Source organism: Lutjanus erythropterus, chromosome 3 (genome assembly GCF_056507025.1).
Source record: "Lutjanus erythropterus isolate fLutEry1 chromosome 3, fLutEry1.hap2, whole genome shotgun sequence".
Taxonomy (NCBI): Eukaryota; Metazoa; Chordata; class Actinopteri; order Lutjaniformes; family Lutjanidae; genus Lutjanus; species Lutjanus erythropterus.
The window spans coordinates 30148647-30170489 of NC_139319.1; the positions used below are offsets into that span (position 1 = coordinate 30148647).

At 40.1% G+C, this 21843-nt stretch overlaps 1 protein-coding gene across 1 annotated transcript in view; it reads right to left on the reverse strand.

Annotated features, from left to right (window-relative positions):
- LOC146330250 (sodium/potassium/calcium exchanger 3-like) overlaps window positions 1–15647 on the reverse strand; it is a 69372-nt gene extending 53725 nt beyond the window's left edge. Inside the window, exons 1-2 of the mRNA XM_084715772.1 lie at window positions 15072–15647; window positions 8156–8284 (exon numbers count right to left, since the gene is read on the reverse strand). Coding sequence (XP_084571898.1) covers window positions 8156–8284; window positions 15072–15267 — 325 coding nt within the window. The 5' untranslated portion in view covers window positions 15268–15647. The remainder of the gene's footprint in view (window positions 1–8155; window positions 8285–15071) is intronic.
- Window positions 15648–21843: the final 6196 nt, after the last annotated feature.

A 21843-nucleotide genomic window follows, 5' to 3' on the forward strand; every position in this document is an offset into this window, starting at 1 on the left:
CAAAGATCCCACGAGGAGAGCTCAACAGCTATTGTGAGTTTATACCAAAAATATTCATCAGTACGTTGTCCTACCTTCAGGAATATCGTTATCACAGAATGGCCTGAAATATTGTGATATTATTTTAATGCCATACCGCCCGCCAATACTCCATATATATTCTGTAGGCTGCGACGCCATCTTTGCACTTGGTATCCAGTTCATGACCATTGATCCATGACGCTGGAGCAGTTTAATATTGAGGGACAGTCAAGAGAAACTGTGTGAACATTTAACCTCATCTGAAGCCAATTAAATAACCAGAGGAGCGGGTTACATGTGGAAAACTGTTTTTCATGTTGCTTTTTATGGAACGTCATACTACAGCGCGAGCTCAGCTGCCTTTGTTGTTACACAAAAGCCGCTTCTGTTCGGTGATCCAAATGTACTTGAAAGACAAGCCCCATGGTAGACTGACTGTTGTACTTTTATTGTATAATACAAATAAATGCGGCGATGTTGAGATGCCAAATTCTAGCGCTTGTGTAACTCTGAGAATGGACAACATCACATTTACTAATTAATCTACATTATGGAGCAAGTTATCTCTCTAAAAACAACTGTAGGTCTACACCTCATTTTTACTCCTATTTGGAGTCAATAAACAATGAACACCTCGGCTTTTTTAAAAATAGTTTTCTTTTATAAGTTATGTTCACTTACATTGTCAATAGAGTTAAAAGAGGTATAATCATGAATTGAGTGCAGTATACCTTTTTTAATAATACTGTGATATAATACCTTCACTTACACAAAAATACAAAGAAAAAGTCCTGTCAGCCCTCTATTGCTCTAATAAAGGTATAAAATGCCAAGTATGACCCAGTGGTAACAACTGAGACTTGCTGAGGAAGTAGTTTAGCTGAATATTCTGCATGCTGTTCAGAAAAATGTTCGTGGCCCTCAGGAAACAGCCTCAACATTGCTCACAGTCACACGACCAGGACGACTCTTTAAAGGTGTGTCGAGCCACTTCTGCTGCTGGCAAACAGCCTGAGCTCTATAATTCAGTAGCGGAACTGGGAAGCATTTCCTCCGCATACAAGGGGAGAGATGGAGGAGAGACAGAGAAGAAATATCACAGCCAATGACTAAGGAAATAAAGGTAAACAGCATCGAGAGACACACAAAAAGTAATGCTGGCTAAATGTTCTGTCTAGAGAAGAGAATTGAGGGAGAAACGAGGAGAGAATCAACGGGAGCTGCTGTAGAGGGGACTCTCGGACTCGCTGAGCTAATTGCTGTGATGGATTGGTCTTATTCCCCTGAGCACAGAGCTCCTGCTCTTGCAATAACACAACAAGATGACTTTGCCGATCTGCACGTTAGGCAGTTATGAAAGAACTTTGCCACCATCTGCAACTGTTAATACAGTTGTTGTCATTGCGTTGGGAAGGCAGCAGCGGCCCACTCAGAGCTAATATTGTAATATAGCAGGGTTGATTTCTCAGAGGAAATCATTGTGGGAGCTCCCTGGGTGAATTTTGCATTTGATTAGTGGAGGTCTATTGTCGAGGTATTAGGGAGTGATCATTTTTTCTGATTTGATTAATTCATCAGCTCTATTATGGCGATACTCGCCTTTGGCAGCCGGGGAGGAGCCAGGAGGCAGCCCACGTGAAGCGAACAAACACACTCACACGTGAAAACACACAGGGCGAACACGCACACGCCTACTCGCTGCAGAAACCCGGGCCAGCACCCTCGCATTAATCAATACTATTCTTAACGAGGCTCAGCTCCATACGGTTCAACTTTCAGCCACACGCATGCGTGCACACACACCACATTTCTCACAGGGAAGCCCTGATTAAGTCATAGCAGCCTCCTTTCCTAAAATGGAGTGTTGCGTCGGAGCTGAGCTGTGCTGCGCAGAGACGAGAGGCGAGGATCTTTAATAACGGAGGAGGAGAGCCTCCAGGGAAAGACCCCTGGAGAGAGCAGTCACATGTATGGGATACCTGTCTAATCACACAGCCAATGCTACTGTACACAGGGCTGCTCAGGGGGTTACATTACCCACCTGTGTTTGCAAATGTGTTTGAGAGAAGGACTGAAAGAAAAAGATGCATCTGGACTGTGGTGTTGTGTTTATTTATTATGGAACTGATGGAGGAGGAAGAAAGTCTTGTGTTGGTGTATGTGTTTGTGCATGGCAATGTGTTAAAAAGTACATTTCATCATCAGCTTTACTGCAGATAAAAACTGTATGACTAATCTCCCCGCTGCTCAAACATCTTCAAAAGTAATGGATTTTTCTTATTTTCCATCATAAACTTGCGGCATCAAAGTACAACGTGGCCTTGCACGCTAGATTTGGGCAGCAAAGTCATCAAAATGAACAACTCTTGTTTTCCATATTAAAAGGAAGGTCAAGAGCAGGACAGAGAGGGTGTTTTTTTTTTATGAGATTGCTTATATTCACCTCCACAAACTGCACACACATGCACTGACAAGGCCACACACACACACACACACACACACACACACACAAATCGAACTCTCAACCACACAAACGCTATGTGAACTCTACTCCTTTTCTAGCCTGAAAACTCTCTTTGACATTTTCATCAGTTTGTAAACCCCAAGAGGGCAGAGGGCGAGAAAACAAGGACTGAAGGAGACATGTCACAACAACCGATACTGAGTCAATGTCACAATTCTGAAAACGAGATGGTACTTGTTTTTCTACAGCATAGTATGTACCAAGAACGTGATTCTTCTGGATCTAGCAGAGCAGCATGCACAAAATTATTGACATCATTTACATCTTCTATATGGTATCAAGTGTGATATAACAGCTGACAAGGTATGCTGTGTCATCTGAAGTTTTTTTTTTTCCTGTGGACACCCCAGACACTGCAAGTAAGAAGAGGTGGAGAGAAAAAAAAAATGAGAATTGCAATTTATTTTTGAAATTGTAGCACCCCTACTTACAAGTGTTGTGGTCTGCAGGTAAATGCCAAAGGAAGAAGAAGAACGAATACCAGCATGGAACAGCAACAACACGTTGAAGATGGCAACAAGTGCAACTGCTGTCGTGGAAAATACAAACAGTAAACAGAGTATTGCATAGAAGTACTTTGTGTCAAGGTAGGTCACCGGGGATTAATAATAAATGTAAAAAAAAAAAAAGCAGTATGCAAACAGTGCCATAGAACTTTCTGAACAAAAACACTTCAAACTGAGCATGAGTCAAGTCTGTTTCAACTGTTAAAGTTACATTAACAACTACGGCTGCACAATTAATCAAAATATTATTGACATTGCAATGTTGCCTCATGCAATATCCAAAATGTCCGATCACAGGAGCTGCAATTCTTTGAAGGTCAGAAGAGTTCAGATGGCAAAGAAAAAATAAAAATAACAACGGCTGAATTTTATCTTTTTTTTTGTTATTTTACCATGGTATCAAATTAGGTATAGAGAACCGTTGAATTTCATTTGTATTGATATCAACTACTACATTTCTGGTATTTTGACACCCTTTACCCCCTTAACTGAAAAATTACAGAGTGATAGAGTAGAGGTTGGGGGACTAAACAAGTGTCTGAAATCAATAGAAGCGACGGGGTCCCCACAATTAAAATCAGGGAGGGAGCCATAATGACGGGTGTGATGGCTCGTTTCATGTGTGTCTGGGAGGGGAAAATTAGCTTATGAGTGCCTATCTCTCTTCCTCTCTGTCTCTCTGACTGTCTCTCTCCCTCGTCTTTTCAAGCACTTGATCAGCAGGCCTCTAATTTCAGGCAACAATCAGTGAGAGCCTCCACCGTGCTGCATCCTCCCAGAGCACAGAGCTCATGTTGGGATATTTCCTCATCAGCCAGGCTTGTGCTCTACTCTGTGGTTGACTGGCATGCTGTGGAAACACACACACACACACAGACACACAGTCTGTTGTGCACAGTAGCATTTGTGCAAGCTATCACACAATCACACGCATAACTAGTCAATAAGCTGATTAGCCAATTGACAGATATGTAATAAAAAAATACTGTTGATAATATGGCTTTACAGACTGTATATATATATTTTACATTGAAGGTTTCTATTGAGGCTGTCAAATGAAGCTTCCAATGTCCATCATCATATTTTCTAACATCATAATCCTAAAAAAAACACTAATCCTCAAAAGGGATACATCAAGAAGAATGACTAAGTCTTTTTTATTATGAAATCAACTTTCTTTAATGAACGTAACTCGTCAGTTTCGTCAACATCAATGAAATTTATGGTGCTGTTATGTTGCTGCTACACAAACTTACAACTAGCAGTGTTAATAGTAGTAGACAAACCCAAATGTTGATTAAATATTCTTCATTTCTTAATGAGCACCTGCTGGTAACGTATCAAGGTCAATGATGGATAAATATCATCTCCTTGTGACCTGACTTCAAACTGGAAAGCTGATCTTATTTTGTTTTAGTGGTGACTCTGGACAAATGTTGTAATACTGAGGAACAGAGAAGAGAAACTGCATTAATGTTAAGCTTTGTTTTAAGCCAACTAAATAACGTCAGAAGTCTGCTGGATGTTGTAACTGTTTTTTAATGTTGCTTTTTGTGGATATTTATGCTGTAGCTTGAGTTGTGTTTGAGCCGAGCTTTGTTTGTATATGGGAGACAGTGTGACCCTTGTCATTGGTACATGGGTGTTATGCGAACATGTGTGTGTGTTGCTGCAGTGTGTAAATGAACTTGATGGACATGGCCTGTGGGTAGCTACACATGAAGAAGAAATGGTCAAACTGCAGGAATTCATGTACTTTGCAATGCTGCGTTACTTTGATTAACACCCGTTTAGGCTGCAGTGCACTGTGGCTGATTTAATTAAATTAGAGATAACACGCAGGGACTTTTTTTTCCCATCAATCAATTGTTTGGTTGAAGTGTGGGGGGAATGACAGTTTACCAAGATTTTCTTTGGTTGACCACAGCCTTATTTGCTACATTTTATTTTATTTTATTTTATCTCTCTCTGTTTTTTGAAGATTTAACAGAAGAGTTGATGTAATGTGATCAGCTTATCATCTTACAAGAGAAGAGGTATCACTCTGTTGGTGCTGCCAAAACTGCACTTGTGATTATACTGTGGTGTATGTAGTGACGTCATAAAGGATCTTCAGCTGAGCGCAGACAACAGCAGAAGAAGCAGAATGGAGTATCAGCATGGAAACTAAGCAAGGTAATGCTGTTTTGTATGCCTTTAATTGACAGGACGACTGAAGTGAGGACAGGAGAGGGGAATAGAGAGTCGGGGGATGACATGCAGCAAAGGGCTGCAGGTGGGAGTTGAACTCATGGCCACTGCAGAGGACTCCTTGCCTCAGTGCATGGGCAAACGCTCTATCAACTGAAATACCAGGCCACCATTATTAACTAAACGTTCACATTTCACAGAAAAAAACAAACATTTTTTGATAATGAAAAAAAAAAATGGGGGCAGCACTAAATATAACCAACAAAATGCACATGCTGTCACCCCACAGCGAGCACTACAGAGTGAGAATGTCCCGTTGTCTAGAGGACAATAAAAATAGTAACTGTGATACAAAGATAGACTGTCTGGGACAATGCCATGACAGTAGAGAAACTTATCATTACAAATGAATTTATCACATTTCTGCAAATCATTTTAATTGTTAGGTTCGAAAAATGTGAGTTGGCCTTGGCACAAACTCTACGTTATGTCACACATGTTTACACACTGTCATTGTGTTTAAAATAAAATTATTTACTATGAGATATATGGGTCTGTATGTAATTTTCTATCAGCATATACCATTCATAAACAGGTTTGCATTTTCACTGCTGTTTGCAGTGATGCATTTATTAATGAAACACAAATAAAGAACAAATAATAACTCAACCAATAACTGAAAAATTATTGAAAACTAATCGCTGCGGTGATTTGTTCAGGTAACAATTAACAGGGCTTCCATGGCTGAACAGAGTGAGTCAATGAAGTGAATCAAGTTACTGAAAGTTGTTAAACTACATTTATAATGAAGAATGAACAAAAGAACTTTTCGTTTGGGACAATGGTTGTTAAATCTAGAACAGCTGAAACTAAGACTCAAGGCAGCTACAGGACACTGAGAAAAAAATCAAGTTCATCCCCTGTCTACAGCCTGCGCACACTGCTTCGACATCCTTCCTCTCACACATTCACCACCTTTTTAAAACACACAGATTCTTCCCTCTCAAAGGTCACATGAAGAATGACTCACTAACTCCTCACTAACGTTCTGTGTGCCTCATGCCGGGGACAGGAGCAGAAATCAGTGGACTGGGCCAAGACTTTCAGAAAATAGAGACTTTTTTAGCCTAAACCTCACAGTCCTCAGGAGGGTGGCAGGGGCTGAAGCCACCGGGGTATGATGTGCATTAAATTTAGCACGAGACGAGGAAAGAGCAGCCACTGCATAATAAGCAGGATAAGAGAATAAGTTGAACTTTGACCTCAGCTCCCTTTATAGATGACAGTGGCGACCTTGGGAGGGTAAGAGAGGAGATTGATGACGGCCATTTTGCTTAATGAGCTCACGAGAGAGCCACCCCTCCCTCTAAGGAGAGGACAACAGTCTCCCGTTCAAGGTAAAAAAGATGCCAGTGTGATTTGCAGCGAAGTCACCTCTCACCATCCTATCTTGTACACATCAATTACAACAAGAGCAAAGTCCTTTCCATCTGCGTCTAAAAATAGCAACAGATATGGGTGAGGGTGAAAGTCCATGCATGCGTGAGAGTTGATCCAAAGAGAAACTGGCTGGATTACACCACAAAACAATGGGCATCATGCATGAACATTTTCATATTGTTATCTTAAATTTCTCTTACTTTTGTTCATACGGTGAGCTCATATGAACACATAAGCATCAGATTCAGCAAGCGCTCTTAACTTACATACCTGTGTAAATGATCTGCCTGTGCATATCTGGGACACACATGAGACTTGGAAATCAGCATAATTAACATCCCAATAATACCATATAATGCTATGCTTCCTGCTCGATATGTCAGGAAGTGTTCATTTGTGGAGACCTTCACGAGTTTGGAGATTGACGTTCTGCTTTCAGAGATCCATAAAGAAAAATCTGTCATTTTAGGAGCATCAGCAGTGGAATTAAAAGACATGCTAAAGCAAAGAAATGGAAAAGGCTAATGCCTTGTTACCTCAAGGTCAAACTGTCACCAAAATAAAGAAGAAATGTCTCGATATGGAAATGACTTAAAAAAAAAGTCAGCAAGGTGATTGATGTCTGCAGCGGTCTTTAAAGTAAGGACATATGCAGACATTAGTGAAAAATTTGGGGTTTGGTTGACAGCAGACTGACTGCATGACTTGTACAACATGTCTGGATCACTCGTAAGCTGTGTCCGTAAACTGGTTAATACAACAGCTTCTCCTAAATCCCTCATACGCACGACTTAAGAACAAATCTGTTTGTACGAGTGGTTCTTGCATGAGGCCAGTTGTTTTATACATGATGTGAAAGCATCATTTAAGTGTTAAGGTCACGTACACCTGGTTGTTTTCAATCCTGAGTGATTTTATACTTTACAAACAAGAAGCCTAACAAACTGCCTTCAGCATCCTCGCACGCAATCCTTGAGTGCCTCAAACACAAGTCGCTGGTTGATGATAAGATAAAAGGTCGCCATGGAAACAGGGTTTTTTTTTTCCTGAGATGTGGCCACCATGGGGAAAAACATGGAGGAAACACAGAGGAAGGGAACAAGAGAGATGAAGAGAGAGTTGGTGCGAGACAGAGAGGGGAAAGCTTGGTGACGGGAGTGCGAATGAAACCTGCAGGATCCTGAAAACGTGACGGAGAACGAGAGCGAGAACCGCTGAGGCAGCCAGAATGTCACTGCCTGCTGTAGCCTGTGCTCATGGGAAATCATCTGACCTCACAATCTGGGTTACCCCACATCAGGAAGCAAAGGCAAAGGGGGAGTAGAGAGGGTAGAAAGATGGAACGCGTGGGGCGATCATTTGTTTCCCACTTTTGCTCCTTTGTTTCAATCTCTCTCTCTGTTCTGGAGGGAAGGAGGAAAAGAGGGAGGGAACACTTGGGTGTCCTCTTTCTTTCATCTTGTCTCCGGCTTACCTGGAGCAGTGCAGTTCTTAGATCCTTCATTCTCCATTTCCTCCAGGCTACTGTTGTCCATTTCCTGCAGCAGCCTCCTCCCACCCCATCTCTCCTGATCCTCGCTGCTGTGGCTGGAGACGTCGAAACCTGGAACACGTTTGTCACAGTCAAAACTACACTTTCAAGATAGATTCAAGGACACATCAGAGAAGCTACAACATCCAGATTAGGTGTTCTTATACACAAAAACTTGAGTCCAAAGCTGTGATGTAAGACCTGATTTTTTAGGAATATGAGCATGTATGAATAAAACAGCCTAAAAATGACAAAATTCTGATTAGATCAGTGACAGTTTTATTAAAGAATAGGCAACGGTGAGATAACAACAATATACAAGTTCATTGCATGTCAGAAAAACTGTAAAAACAATCTTGCTTCCAGTCTGTGTCAGACCGTGTGATATCAATTTTGAGGCATTTCAGATGCGATGAGCAACCTGGTGAATCCGAGTGCTACAATGTATATAAGAAAACAAAATAGTAGCCAGTAGAGATTGTTCGGAAAATGCAAAGAAAAGAAAAAAGAAAAAAAGGTATAGGTATAATTGTGTGCTGGCACTTCTATTTATTGAGGAGGAAGAGAATGTAAGGTCAGTCACCACCAGGGAAATTAGGGCAACATGAAATGCTGATTTTGTGCTTGTTCTGATTTTTGAGTTTGAGGTAAATAGCGACTTGAGCTGAGTTTTTAGCAGCTCACCACTTCTATGTCGTTTCATAACATATTCTGATTGTTAGGTTTATAAAACAGGAATATAACAGCATTTTTGATGCATTATTTAGTCCATAAAATGTCAACAAATTGTGAAAACTCTCCATCTCTGCTTTTCACAGTGATGTCTTCAAATGTCTTGTTTTGATGACCAACCCAAAGATATTTACTTTAGCATTATAGAAGCAGAACACATTTGAGACACTGAATCTGGGGAATATTAGGTATTCTGGGGTAAAAAATTATCTAAAGGACAATTTGTTTATTGAAATAGTTGCAAATTCATTTTCTGTCGATAAAAGAAAATGAATACTAATTTATTAATCAACTAATCTGAAAACAAAAAAAAATACAAACATCAGCATTTTTGTAGGTTATTTTAGGTCCAGACAACATTTTGGCTAATCGCTATAAACAAATATCTGTATATGAATACATATACATTTTAAAAAAGCAGGATTCAGTTGCGTGCAGATAAACAGTGGGTGTGGAGGGTAGAGTGGAGGAAAGAAGTGGAAGGTATTGGCTGAAATGCAATCTCTGAACCCATCAGGTATCATCTGGGGCCAGTGTTTCAAAACGTTTAATCTAGATCAGAATTACCCGGAAAGGATTAAATCTCATATTTGTGTATGTCAAAACCAAGAAACGTGATCCTGATCCTACCAAACTGAGACAGGGGTTTGGTAATCAAATTCTACCCAGAGTCCTGATCGTTTGATATTTTGGGTATTTCAAAACTCAAAGGGAGAAATTGGAATTGTTTTGTTTTTGGGGCTTTTATGCCTTTAATTTATAGGACAGTTGAAGATATGACAGGGAAGGGGGAGAGAGGGTGAGAGAATGACACGCAGCAAAGGGCCAAAGGCGGGAGTCGAACCCACTGCCGCTGCAAAGGACTCACAGCCTCGGTACCTGCAGGAAATGCTCTACCAACTGAGCTACCAGGCCAACAAATTAGTGTAGTTTTGACACTAAAAGTCAGGATTATCTTGATCCCACTGGAAAGGTGGATTCAGCATGGATTTAACATGGATTTAGAGACATAGAGGGTTCAAGGGATCTATTTAATCATTCTTTCATTCATTTTTTGCATATCAAAGTAACACAGATAATGCCAAAACAAAAAAGAACATTCTAAATTAAACAATGAACAAATAAACCACTATTTTATATTAGAACACCAAAAAACTCTAAGCTGTTGTGTAAAATGGGTACAAAAACCTGCAACATACGATAGGATGCAAAGTTCCTGACTGCAGTGGAAGCCCCGAGTACTGAACTACCACTGGCAGCTCTGCAACCAGATATACCAGCTGGACGGTCAATGGGAAACGCTCTAGTGAACCATAATTTTACTGAGGGTCTTAAGATCAATAAAAACAGTAGAATGCTGACAAAACAGTTATGTGTTCTTGTTTTTGTTGTTTGTTTAATTATTAATAATAATGCGCCTCCCATCATTTTCATGTCTGTGTTAATGAAATGAAAGAGATGGAGGCCTGTCCAAAGACTGCAAAACTAGATTCTGTAATCCTATCTCAAAATTCTTTGAAAAACCTGGACAAAACCTATAAGATCAGTTTCATCAGGGATAGCAAAAAAAAGGGATTACAAAATCTGGATAATTCATATCTAGATTTTTGAAATACAGGCCCCAGATTATAGCTGATGAGTTCAGCCAGTGCCTTCTACCTCTTTTGCTCTCCACACCGACTGTTTACCTGCATGCAACTGAATCCTGCTTAAACATGATTGGTCAACACCAAAATCCTTTGCCCACAGATCCGGCATTCATATCTGTTTAAAGAGATTCTATGCAAAATTACTTTTTATGCACAGCAGAGGGCTGTACCAGCTAATTATAGTCATGAAGAACAATGACATGAGTCATAGCTCTTTGGACAAACTTCTCAAGCAAAGACAACGATTAGTACATACAGTATATTTATGGGGCTGCAACTAATGATTATGTCCATTATTGATTCATCCGGTGACTATTTTCTCGATTACTCAAGTAATTCTTTAGTTTAAGAAATGATAAAAATGTAAAAAAAAAAAAAAAAAAAGACTCAGTGAAGTGATGTCTTCTAACATCTTGTTTTGTCCGACCAACAGCCCAAACCAAAAGATATTCATTTGACAACGATATAAACAGAGAAAAGCAACTCACAGAAGAATGTTTGGTGTTTTTGCTGGAAAAATGACTGAAACAACTAATCGGTTACCAAAATAATTTTGTCAATTTACAAATCACTTAACTGTTTCAGCTCTAGTATATTTCAGCAGACTTACTATATTACCAGAGTTTTGAATTTAGCCTTTTCATTTCTATGTATAAGTTACATGTTTCTGTTGTTGGGATGTTGCAGGTAGCAGAGTGCTGTTGTATTTTTAATGGCCGGGCTCGTCTTCTCTGTCACATTAAAGTTTGATACTTGATACGTGTAATGGCAGGGGTAGTGAACAGCTGGAGGAGTGTGCCACAGATGTGTCAGTTAGGGATCTGGCCCCCCTCCCTCCTTCCCCTTCCCCCCAATTCATACATTGAAGGGGAATTTCATGATTTTCCAAAACAAAAAACCTCTTGGGGGAGGTGGAGCAACAGCGCAGCGCACAAAGTGGGGCTCCCACTGTGGCTACATCTGCACATTCTTCAAGAAAGCAGCAACAGCAATGAATTCATTTCATACTTCAGAGAGCCCAGCAGGAGCACTCTGCCCTTTCCACCCTGCCAACCACAAGTCTGGCCTAAGAGAGGGATTCAGATAGAATTAAAAAGCCCAGTTATTCAATAGTCCTCAGGGCATGGCTGAACTTCTCACCTGGCCTCACCTCTACTACACCACACACAGCAGCTACACCACCACCAGCAGCAGCAGCAGCAGCAGTGAGGTTTGCGTGCCAGCACTGTACTGCTCCCTCCTTGCGTCTATCTTCCTTTCGCTATCTTGCACGCGGAGAGAAGAAGAGGAGTGTGGGAATGATTAATGTGCCACTGTGAAGAGGCGTTGAGTGCTTCGCTTCCAGCTCCACAACATCAAGCTCAATTTAGCAGAACTTCATTAGGCGCATCATAAATAATCAACTTTAATTGATATTCCGGCAAACTGATTAAGAGTTAACAAGAACACAATGGGGACAAGGGAAATGCATTAAACGCCCTGGTGTCGTCTCTTGTTCACCTCTAATTTTTGAGCACACGCAGAGCGCAGCACTGTTGCATTTCCATGTAACCAGGATACGCAGTGGGGAGGAAAGAAGAGAAAAAAATTAGTCTCGCTGATGATGCACAAATCATGAGTCTATGAATATTCATGCGGGCCTTCTGTCCATGGAAAGTGATAAATGCATTTCACTTTAGCTGACGCTGACTCAGTAATTAAGTGGAGTGTTGGGGGGCACAGTCAAAGATAGATAAAATGAGAAAGAGAGGAACGAGCGAGCGTCAAGTCAAGCAGTACAGATGTTTGCTGTTAGGAAGTAAATGCACTTATTTATTATCAGGGTTGCATTTGGATGCTTTGGCGAGGCTAATAACTGAACAAACATGCCAGTACAGCACTGAAAAATAAAGTTAAAGAGGGAGAGAAAAAGACACCGTGTAACCATTTGCAGTAACCTGAAGAGGTGTAGGCCTATACCCTGGGGCTCATTGCCCTGATTTCACAGCTCTGCAGCTAAAACACCTGAATATACAGGAGCCTCTGCATCCCTCAGCCCCCCTGAATAGTCTCCCATATTAAAGCTCATATGAATTCCCAATATAGCCTATTGTGTACGTGTATGACGGCAGACACCCTGATGCTCATATGAGGATTTTTTTTTTTAGGTCAAACTGGGGCTAACAGAGGATGTAACTCTCTTTGGTTTTAACAATCTAAGAAAATATACTGGTTTTGATAAAGTTATGGACATCTTGTTCTGTAAATGATTAGTTAGGCCAGTGGTCTCAAACGCATATGAAAACATACAGTTCACAAAAAAAAGTCCCCATATAAAAATGAAGAATAACATGTAGCATAACAACTGTGTAGTGTCTTCCTCTAAAGGCTCATTTATGCTTAACATTACATAGATGAGCATATGGATACTCATGGAGCCTTCTGTTCAGTCCATGTGTTTATTTTGGCCACATTTGTGCACATTCTCTGAAAGCTGACGGATACAGACATAATGGAGCTGCAGCTACCACGTCGTTGCAGGGGGCAGTGCAGCTAATATTTCAAGTGAGACATGACCACGGGACAGCGGCGAAAAGTTTTACAAATCTGAAAGTTTTGGAAATTACATTGATTGTCAGTTACTTAGAGAAATGCACATGCACAAGTTACAGTGTATTTAACGAACACACAGATCAACGCCGTCTACAACGCTGCCTCTGTTTTCCTCTTTCTCGTACATTATTGCATCCTCTTCCACCATCGCCGTGTTTGTTGTTGTCAGCTGAGCAGCGCCTTCTAGTGGATGTATTTTTTCAACATCCATGCCAACATAAAGGATTCATGGAAAGTATGTGAGCAGTGACAGTTACATTATTTGAAACAGACAGCTCAATTAAATAAGCCTTAATGTTAATGTCTCTTAATAAGTGGTGGCACTGTCTGTGCAAAAGGAGCAGGATTTTTTTTTACCTCTGACAAAAGTTGTCAAAAGTTTAAATGATGACAAATTTAAAACTTAAATCAATTTTATCTCTGCCAATATAGATATTGCTGGCTAGCATACAAGATTTTGTCATGGCTGCCATTTGGCCCAATGTAAGCAACTTGTTTATCTGCATTGCCACACATTTCTGTTAGGAAATGAACACTAAATTTAAATGTAAAATTATATATTTTAAATTACTTTCAACTCAACTTAAATAATTAACAATGCCAGAGATGTATAGGATTTAGTGACATCTAGTGGTGAGCTTGCAGACTGCAAACACCTTGTCTCACCCTTGCCTTTCAACCAGGTAGGAGAAACTACAGTGGCCACAAAACTCATGTAAAACACAAAAGACTATCTAGAGTCAGTCTGTAGGAAGAGGACGATACAACATGGCGTACTGATGGATGTATAGAGAACTGGATATAGCGTTGGAGGCGGGTCTCCATTCATTCCTATGACGGCTGCTAAGAATTAAGACAACTTTGGCATCAGAGCCACAACATATGCTTCCCCATTGGACAGCCCATAGAGCAAGCACAGTAGAGACCTCCTTTGGCTGAGGGGTTAACTTAGCTTCTGCTAACTTGAATGGGATAAATGATTCAATCACGTGTCCTGGCTATTGGACCAGATAAATCCAATTCTGATAGTGAAAGGAGTCATTTTGCAAGGCTTGTGACACTTCAAAAAATGTATCCGCCATTTTACAGCAGTTTTTTTTTTCTCAATGTAAGTCTATGGGGAAAATTGTTTTTGGGCTGCAGAGCATCATGTGACGTTGTCATTACATGGTTTGGCCACTACGTCAAACTGGCTCCAAAGCTTGGTGCTCTTCTTGGGGACCTGAGTTGACTCAATGGCACAGTCTGTAGCTATAAAGGACTTATACTGAGGCAACTAAAATACAATAATGCTTATTTTCAAGTGATTATACACCAATAAAAACTAATTTATAAATAATATATTCCACTTACAACAATACACCCTTGTAAATTTTACACAGTGGACCTTTAAGTCACATTATTAGATATTATGGTATTGATGTGCTTTGTGCTTTTATTTGAGATATGGTGAGTCAATATGACTTATTTTTTTCTGTTGTACAATCCCCCAGTCAGTGTTTGCCCACACTTCAGTAGCAAATGTCAATTGTCTCTTACTTCTTACATTAAATTCAATATAGTCTTGTCCTTAGTGAAAATATAGCAATTGTGTTATTGATTAGTGCACATAGATAGGTTTCTTGTACCAAAAGATGACTACTCTATTTCAAGTTGTCTGTGAGTTATGAAGGAAAATATATATAAAAAAATGTTACACTTGCCCCCAGTCTCCCCTACGTACAGCTGTGTGTTAGGTGACATGGTAAAGAGATAATTAGACAAACGTTGCAGAAGCAAACATGTACAGTAAAGAACCAACCAGCTAACTGCTGGGGGGACTCAGCTCCCCCTCTCCAGTATCCCAGCGCCCCGAACAGGAGCTCAACAATCGGCTAAATCCTCACCTGAATTTTCCGCTAAGTAGGAAAACCCCTTCACGACCAGCAGCAAGCCGCCGAACAAGCAAATCTGGATTAAAAGCAACTCCTTTCGTCTTTTCCGTCTCGCTTTGACCTTCTTCTGGTTCGGCATCACTTGCGCCGGCCGATTCCGGAGTCGGATACCCGGCAGAGACATCCCCTCTACCGCTGCCACATCCATGCGGATCCCCGAAGTAAACAAAAAAAAAAAAACAAAAAAAAAACGAGCAAGCTCCTTTAATTCCCAGGAAATTGACTTATCTCCCGGGAATGGATGAAAAAGTACACGGGAGGGGGTTCAGGGGAGCAGGGGGGGATGTTAAAAAAAAAAAAAAAAAAAAAAAAAAAAGTTGGAAATCGGTACCACCGGGATGCTGCAAGGGCTGTCTGGCAGAAACGGAGAGCTTCTGGCTGGAAGAGCCGGATTTTGCTTCTTATGTCATGTTGAAATGTGGTTTTGGAAGTAGTAAGGCAGAGGACTGCTGCATGAGCCCTCCATGGATGCGTCCGTCTGCTGAGCGTGGAGGGAGAGAGACACGGTGTGAGAGAGGAGGGGGAGAGAGGGGAGAGGGTGGGCATGTGCGTACACACACACACACACACACACACACACACACACGCTGAGAAAAGTGAAACCCAGGTCAAAAACTATTAAAATTTTCCAATATTGAAAAAAGTAATTTTAGTTTAAGTGTGATGGAGAGTATTTTATATTTTATTTAATGTACTGTAAGATTAAAGCTGCATCATAGACCTTTTTCACAGAAGCCATATTGGTATGAACTAGTATGGTAAACACAGGTGTTACCAATGATACTAATTATAGTTTCCATTTTAATGTTAGTATAACAGAGAATTTCCATTGAGGCAACATGGACAATTGACCCTTTACTAAGCCCCGCCTCCAAACAACAACAGTCCAATCATAGATGCTCAGCTCTAACTAGGCCACTGCAGGCCTGGCAAGGTTTGCATTAATCTACATGTTGAAGTGGTGTGTATGGGGTGCTGAGAAGAGCGATAATCAGTGTTTCACAAGTCCGGATGGTGGCTTTGTTTTTTGTTTTTCCCTTTTTTTTTGGTAATCTCTCAAAAATGTGAAATACACTGCTTCGCACCGCTTTAGTCACTCACATCTCCCCAACACCAATATGACAACTTAACGTTGTTTAGTGTGTATCATATTTTTGTATTGTTTGTTTTGTAAATATGTTTGTCTTGTAAATATGTGTGTTATGCACAGGTGGTAAAGAGTAAAGGGTTAAAATAAAGTGAAACACAAGCACACGTGTGGGAAATGGATTAAACATTGTCTTTATCCACTCTAACATAAATCCGGCTGATTGACACTAGCTTACTAGCTGCAGTAACTTTACCTTCAGTTAGATACCACTGTTTTTCTATTTGTTATGTGGTGGGAGTGAGGAGGAAGAGGATGTACTGCTTTAGAACATGTCAGATGGAAACATTAAAACATCAGCTAAGTGAAGGGTCACTTAGCCCTCATTAATTTAGCTAATGTTAGCGAAACACTACCTAACAAGCTACCTAATGAATATCAATTTTTATCTAGCTAGTATAACGTAAAGGCCGACTTTACTGTGAACATACAAACATACAAAGTACAATACAGTCAAATTCATTCTCTACACAACACATGTAGGCACAGAAAGAACATGCAAACTCAACACACTCTATTTTTGGTTTGAGAAAAGTTTTACAAATATAAAACTCCATGGATCAAAAAATCATGAGAGAAATCATAACTGACCTTGTTTGTAGTTTGAGGTGTCTTGTCAACAGTCAACATCTGTCTCTTTTATAATGGTGACTTATTCACAGGGGAATTTTTTTGCTGAAATATCACGACTGGCTGAGAGGTGATGCCCAGTCTAGATTCTATTGTACATCTATGGCTAATCTACGTCATTCGTTAGCTACCCAGTTAGCTTCCGTTTTGCTAACTAAAACATCTAGTGTGTAGGATTTACAGGGATTTATTGTCAGAATATGGCATAAAAAGTATTTTTTGAATAGTGTTTATGCTGAAAGTAAGAATTGTGATTTCATAACCTTAGACTGACCGTTAATATTTACCATGGATGTCACCATGTTGAACCGCCATATTTCCACAGTAGCCCAGAACGTACAAACTAAACACTGGCTCTAGATAGGGTTTGTCAAGTTTTTTGCAGGTTTCATCTCCACTATGGTCTCTCCTACACGTTGGTAAGGGGATAGGGATGCAAGATGTTTGCAATCTGCAAGCTCACCGTAAGATACCACTAAATCCTATCATAGCTGCACACTGACTCTGTTTGAACTGAATGTAACAAGGCCTTAATCAGTATCTCTGGTAACACCTGTGTTCACCCCACTATTAGTGTCAAAATGGCTTCTATGAAAAAGGTCTATTGCTCGGCCAATATTTTTTGCTGCTCAGGGGCAGTGCAACAAGCTGTAAACTCACATTTTATCGCTGCATAAATTTGATAAGGTGAACAAGACAACAAACAGTTGCCCACTGACATATTCAGCTGACACAATGCAACAGAAGCATTCATTTAAAGTTGTTTTACTGGCCACCTGAAGAATGTAAAACCAATATTTATCTCTGGCTGTTTAGCAAGATGCTCCACTGTGTTCGCCAGCTAGGTAGGTGCTAACTTTGTCTGTCGGTACTGGCTAGGAGGTGTGTACAGTGGGTTTACTGGAGCCTTTTCACCAAAAACAGCTGGCTGCTGCAGCACAACACTGAGGGCTGCGAGACTGAGCCAAAACCAGCAAATGCAAAGTTTATGATATCTGCTACTAGAGTTCTCTCTCTCATTACAACAATAATAAAAGACAATTTCATGACGTTGAAATCACGTTCATGCACAAGGTACTGAAATAAAGTTTTATTCATGTTTCAGGTGGTAACTGTGTGTATTTGTCACCAGGAGCAACACCTTTCAAATCACATGCAGTCATAAAATATTTATACAATTTTCAATTCTTGATATAAAAGTATTAGAGTAGGTTTGATATATTGCAAGTATTCAGTAAGTACAAATTGCAAATTTGCCAGTTATGAAAAATGTAATTTTTTTTTTAAGAACAAAAAGTGCATACAGGAGTGATAGCCCAGTGGTTAGGGCATGGCTATTTGATGAATGGAAAAATATAAGGTTTCCATGAAAAAGTGTGTGTGTGTGTGTGTGTGTGTGTGTGTGAGAGAGAGAAATAATGCTGAGACAGTGTCCTTTCCTTGAATAAAACAATTTTCAATATGTGTTTGTTAGTTTACAATGTCAGTAATATTTTAGGCACAGGTACAATTTTTTGCCTCTTCATATATAATATATAATTTTTATTATATTTTTTTCACAACTAGTCAAAATGTTCAGGTACAAAACCACACTCATATTTAAAGTATATTTACAAAATAGCATCATAAAATACAAGAAAAATAACTGCAGTTGTTTAAAGTATGACTTAGAATAAAAATGTACTTCACTGCCCCTTGACTTGGGAACAGATAATCATTGATATATTCGGCCCATTTTGATCAACTAAATCTTGAGAATACCCTGTATTTGAAAAATAAAAGCTTCGATTAAATGAAAGTGAGGTGGAGATGGAATTGGAAGTTGTTTGCCGTTTGGTTAAGGTGAAAAAAAGATGTGTGCCTTTCACTGCCCTCTTCTGGGAATGCCTTTTATTGATATACCATGCAACGGCCTGTACTTGAAATTGCACACTGTACTGCTGAATATTATTATAAAGTTTTGGTTGTGAAGCTGCAATGGCTTCCTTATAATCTTCCTTGTTTTGGACGAGTACCACACACACAAATGCTGTGGGCGGCAGCCAAACACAACTACATCTTCTACAAATAATAATAATAACAATGTTAACATTCTAAAATATGTCAATATATCAGCCAAAAGTGGATGCCATTCCCTGTGAACATGGCAAAAATACCGTTTGTTTCTCGTCAGGCATCTGGTCCAAAATAAGCGCTGGAACTCTCACTGCAGCAAATCATTCATCAAGCCCAGGACAGATTAGATGTAGTATTTTCTTTGGTTACACAATAGTAGTTAGCTCATATGGATTGATTTCACTTGCTTGTACATGTTGTTTAATCACTCACTGCGTATCTAGACGCAGGCCATAGATTTCACTGTGTGTCTGCCATTTCTGATGTTTTCTACATAACAATCTGATTGAAACAGAACTTTAGGATAATGGATAATACTTTATCCTAGCCAAGTGGGTTTCTTGATTGTCAGGCCTGAGGTTTCATATAAATAGCACTGGAAACTTTCCAGCAAGAATGGAAAAAGTGGTCAGGGCTCTAGGCAACTGGTTTCATTGTGCTTTTTTAACCCTTTGGAGCATGGGGCTTTAGACTGATAAAAATAAAAGACAATAAAGGGAAGGAAAGCAAAATATGTGACTCAGAGTTGACCAAACATAGTTTGAGGAAAAATAATCCACATTTAATAATCCAAAAACAACTTTTCATCCAAACAAAATACACCCACTACCTATTTTTTAGCCTCAGAAATGGCAAAGGAAACTGTAGTGACGATCCACACATGACTGGAGGCCTTCAAGCTGCCGTGAAACCTGGCCTGTCTAACTTGCAAAGCGAGCTCGGACTGGGCACAGAGTTACCAAACAAGATGAATTCCCAACCTCTCAGAGGCACACAAAAGAAAAAAAAAAAAAAAGAAAGAAAAATGCAAGGGGAAGGAGGGAAGAGGAAGGAGGAGGAGGGGGGCAACAAATTAAATCCAGTTAAATTGTTTTTCCATAGCCAGTGGGTTTGGCAAAGGACTCTCACAAACACACACAAGATGTAAGATAAGTTGTAGAGAAGACAAACCAGACAGTGCGGCTTCAGATGTAAGAGAATGCCTGGAATTTAACCCACTTTCCCATGTCCCACTGACACCGCGCCCACTCCCACTGCCCTGCCCTGCAGCTCAGGGTGTCCACATGCAAGACACACAAACAGCCATGTTAGGTTGAAACACACAGGTGATTCCACACACAAAAAAACCTCGAACATCAACACTCCCTGTTCTCACCGTGTTACAGCTGTGATCAATTGCAGCCCTCCCTCTCAGATGTTTGGTACAGTACATCAATAATCGAAGGCCCCACAGTGTGGTTCCTCCTCTCTTACTGTAAAGCCTGTCTGGCACTGGGATCACAATGCAGTCATTGCAGTGGAGAGCTGCAGTCTCAGTCCCATTTGAAGCAGTACTGAGGCTAGCTGGCTAGCAGACATATTTGGGTCATGTCTTCCCTCTCTGAGAGCTCCTGAGTCTGGGCAACAGCAGCTCCTCTCTCTTGCTGCTCTACACCACAGCATGGAGAAACCTCAGCTCAGCATCATCAGAGGGAGAGAGAAAAAAAAAGAGGGTGTGGTGGAGATATGGTATGGTTGGCCAGGAATAGCTTGCTGAACTAAAAAAAAAAAAGGTAAAGAGCTAAAGTTGGGACAGTGTAGACGGGCCAGGTGGTGATGCTGAAAGGAGAAATAAGGACAAACATCCCTGCTTTTGCATCACAAAAAACAAAGAACTAGAATTTCAACCTCAAGGTTGTATGTCTCCACCAACCAGTCAAGTTGCCTTTTATATCTATGTCTGTCCAGACTCACTTAATATATGCAGTGAAGACTTTGATGGAATTTAATAAATGTATCATGTGTTATTTTTCACTATATTGCATGTATGATTCCAGTGAATAATGTCATAATAAGAATAAAAAAATATTGTGTCCATGACCTTTGACCACCAAAATGTAATCGGATCATCCTCAAGTCAAAATGGACGTTTGTACCGAACTTAAAGAAATTCCCTCGAGGCATTCTTAAGATCAAGTTCATAAGAATGGGACTGATGGACGGACAACCCGAAAACATAATGCCTCAGGCCACGGCTGTCAGCTGGAACAGTGGAATAAAACACACAATACACAGAATGGGTAAATTTTTCTATTAACATCTTTATAAAATGGCAACAAAATGTACATTCAGATCTGTCAAAGGACAGCAGGACAGTGACATAATCAAAAACATGAATAAATAGTAGATGTATTTTTTGTGAGGCCAAAGTGTGCCCAGCCACACTGGTGTCAGTGTTCAGTGATAGTGAAGCACAGCTGGCCTCTCTCCACAGAGGCAAAGTACATGTAATTGAGACAAACTGACTCGTAGTCACTAAGCCGAAGCTACTCGATCCGAGATGTAAAATCGACAACAGCTGAAGCGAGCAGTGTGCCTGCAGTCAAAGCATCACTTCCTCTGTGTGGGTCTGGTGGGCCGACCAAACGAGATTTATGAAACATACAATCTTTCAGGACTTAAAGGTCCAAATGAAATCAGAAGTAGTAATCAGTTTTTGCAGTTAAAGATCGTGTGAGTGTGATTTTTATATGTATTACTAATACTTTTTTTTAAAGCCAAGATGAGATGAAAAAATTAACCCTTTTAGATCACATGCATTATGCACCTACTTAACAATTTATGCCAAAAATTGTATTTTTATATAAAAAGTCCAATCATCTATTCTTCCCGTAAAAACAAAATATGACCTGTGCTTACTGTACGTATGGACCCAACCAATTTCGAACCAATATCATGACATTCACCCACTAATCAATCTTCAATTTTCAGCAGCACATTGCTAAGATTCATTAGTTTGCTAACCAGCAAAAGAATGGTACATCCAGTGATGACATGTCCACTTTTTAAAGT